Consider the following 2,500-nt stretch of genomic DNA (forward strand, 5'->3'; position numbering starts at 1 on the left):
AGCACAACACAAATACAACATAATACAGTACAGTACAGCAGAGTACAGTATAGCAAAGCACAATACAATACAATACAATGCAATGCAATACAATACACTTCAATGCAACAGAAAACAGCAGAACAGAACAGAGCACAGCACAGCAATGCAAAGCAGTGTAATGCAATCCGACAAATTGCAACACATTACAATGCAATCCAATGCAATAGAGTACTGTACAATACAACACAATGCAATACAGTACAATACAATACAATGCAATTTGTATTTGTATTTGTTTTTCTTTTTATCACAACAGATTTCTCTGTGTGAAATTCGGGCTGCTCTCCCCAGGGAGGGCGCGTCGCTACACTACATATTTTTTCCTGCGTGCAGTTTTATTTGTTTTTCCTATCGAAGTGGATTTTTCTTCAGAATTTTGCCAGGATCAACCCTTTTGTTGCCGTGGGTTCTTTTACGTGCGCTAAGTGCATGCTGCACACGGGACCTCGGTTTATCGTCTCATCCGAATGACTAGCGCCCAGACCACCACTCAAGGTCTTGTGGAGGGGGAGAAAATATGGGCGGCTGAGCCGTGATTCGAACCAGCGCACTCAGATTCTCTCGCTTCCTTGGCGGACGCGTTACCTCTACGTAATCACTCCACTCTACAGTACAATACAATACAATACAATGCAATACAGTACAATACAATACACCATAATACAGTACAATGCAACACAATGAAATACAGTACAATGCAATACAGTACAATACAATACAATGCAATACAGTACAATAAGATACAATGAAATACAATCCAATGCAATACAGTACAACACAATACAGTGCATAACAACATAATGCAATGCCATGTAATGGAATGCAACACAACACAACACAACACAATATAATACAACAGAATGCAACACAACACAGAACGGTACAACGCAATACAGTGCAGTACAGCAGAATACAGTACAGTAAAGCACAATACAATACAATGAAATGAAATACATTGCAATACAACACAATACTGGATTGTGAAGCGCTTGGAGCTCGCTCATGCTTGAAATCAAAGCACGATATAGAAATTAAAATTAGTATTACAAACCCCCACACCCCCGTACACCCCATACCCCACTCCTACCACCCCTATTACCCCCCCCACCACATACACACCCACCCACACCTTACCCCTCCCTACCTCCACCCCCCACCCCCCCCTCCCCCTCCCTCTACCTTCTCTTTTCTCTCAGCACTCCCAACCCGCACACCCCTCAATCTAGACAGAAAAAAATCCCAACCCAGCACCACCCCCCTACCCCAGTATTATTATTATTATTATCATTATTCTTTTCTTTTTTTTCTTTTTATCTCAAAGCCTGACTAAGCGCGTTGGGTTACGCTGCTGGTCAGGCATCTGCTTGGCAGATGTGGTGTAGCGTATATGGATTTGTCCGTACGCAGTGACGCCTCTTTGAGCTACTGATACTGATACTGACACTGATACTGATACTGATACCGGTACAAATACTGATACTGATACTGGTACTAATACTGATACTGATCTACGGACTGACAGCCGTGTGATACGAGTATCAGTATTGGCGTCCATCCAGTTGGCTTCTTCAGCTTTCCTGGGGCCAATGAGCTATCGATCTATTCTTTAGATCAGTATCAGTATCAGCAGTATCAGCAGTATCAGTATCAGTATCAGTACCAGTATCAGCATCAGTATCAGTAGCTCAAGGAGGCGTCACTGCGTTCGGACAAATCCATAATATACGCTACACCACATTCTGCCCAGCAGATGCCTGATCAGCAGCGTAACCCAGAGCGATTTGTCAGGCCTTGAGGGAAAAAAAAAGAAAAAAAAAAAAAAAGAAGAAGAAGAAAAGAAAAAAATCAGTGCAACCAAACCCGTACCCCATGCCCCACAACCCTCCCCCACCCTCCACCGTCCCCACCCTCCCTCACCCTCCCCCTCTCGACCCTCTCCCCTCCCCCACCCTCCTCGATCCCCTCCAACCCGACCTTTCCACCCTAATCCATCTCCTCCCCCCCTTCCCACTCCTCTTCCACCCCCCTCCTCCACCCTCCACCACTCTCCCGCCCTCCCCCCAACCTCCGGCGATCCTCCTCCACCCGCCCCTCACCCTCTCTCCACCCTCAACGATCCTTCTACACCCCGACCAATCCACCCTCCTCAACACCCTCCTTTTTTTTTTTTTTTTTAAATTTTTTACCCGACGGAGTCTGTCAGCCTGGATGGCCGTGGAGGTGGTGTTGTAAGACTGGCCGTCAGTGATGAGGACAGCCACCCGCTTGGCGCTGGCTCGGGCCCCGGCTTGTGCCGTGAAGATGGACCCCCGCGTCACGTCCAGGGCCAGCTCCGTAGCCGTGCCTCCCGACGCTGCCCGCACGCCCGCATGTTTCGTCGTCATCATCATCGTCATCGTCGTCGTCGTCGTCGTTGTTGTTGTCATTATTATCATCATCATCATCATCGTCGTTGTCA

At 47.0% G+C, this 2,500-nt stretch overlaps 1 protein-coding gene across 1 annotated transcript in view; it reads right to left on the bottom strand.

The window, feature by feature from the left end:
• Positions 1-2,500, bottom strand: part of LOC143291387 (uncharacterized) — a 20,600-nt gene that overhangs the window by 9,771 nt on the left and 8,329 nt on the right. Inside the window, exon 5 of the mRNA XM_076601227.1 lies at positions 2,229-2,395. Coding sequence (XP_076457342.1) covers positions 2,229-2,395 — 167 coding nt within the window. The remainder of the gene's footprint in view (positions 1-2,228; positions 2,396-2,500) is intronic.

This window comes from Babylonia areolata, chromosome 17 (assembly GCF_041734735.1).
Source record: "Babylonia areolata isolate BAREFJ2019XMU chromosome 17, ASM4173473v1, whole genome shotgun sequence".
In the NCBI taxonomy this organism is placed as follows: domain Eukaryota; kingdom Metazoa; phylum Mollusca; class Gastropoda; order Neogastropoda; family Buccinidae; genus Babylonia; species Babylonia areolata.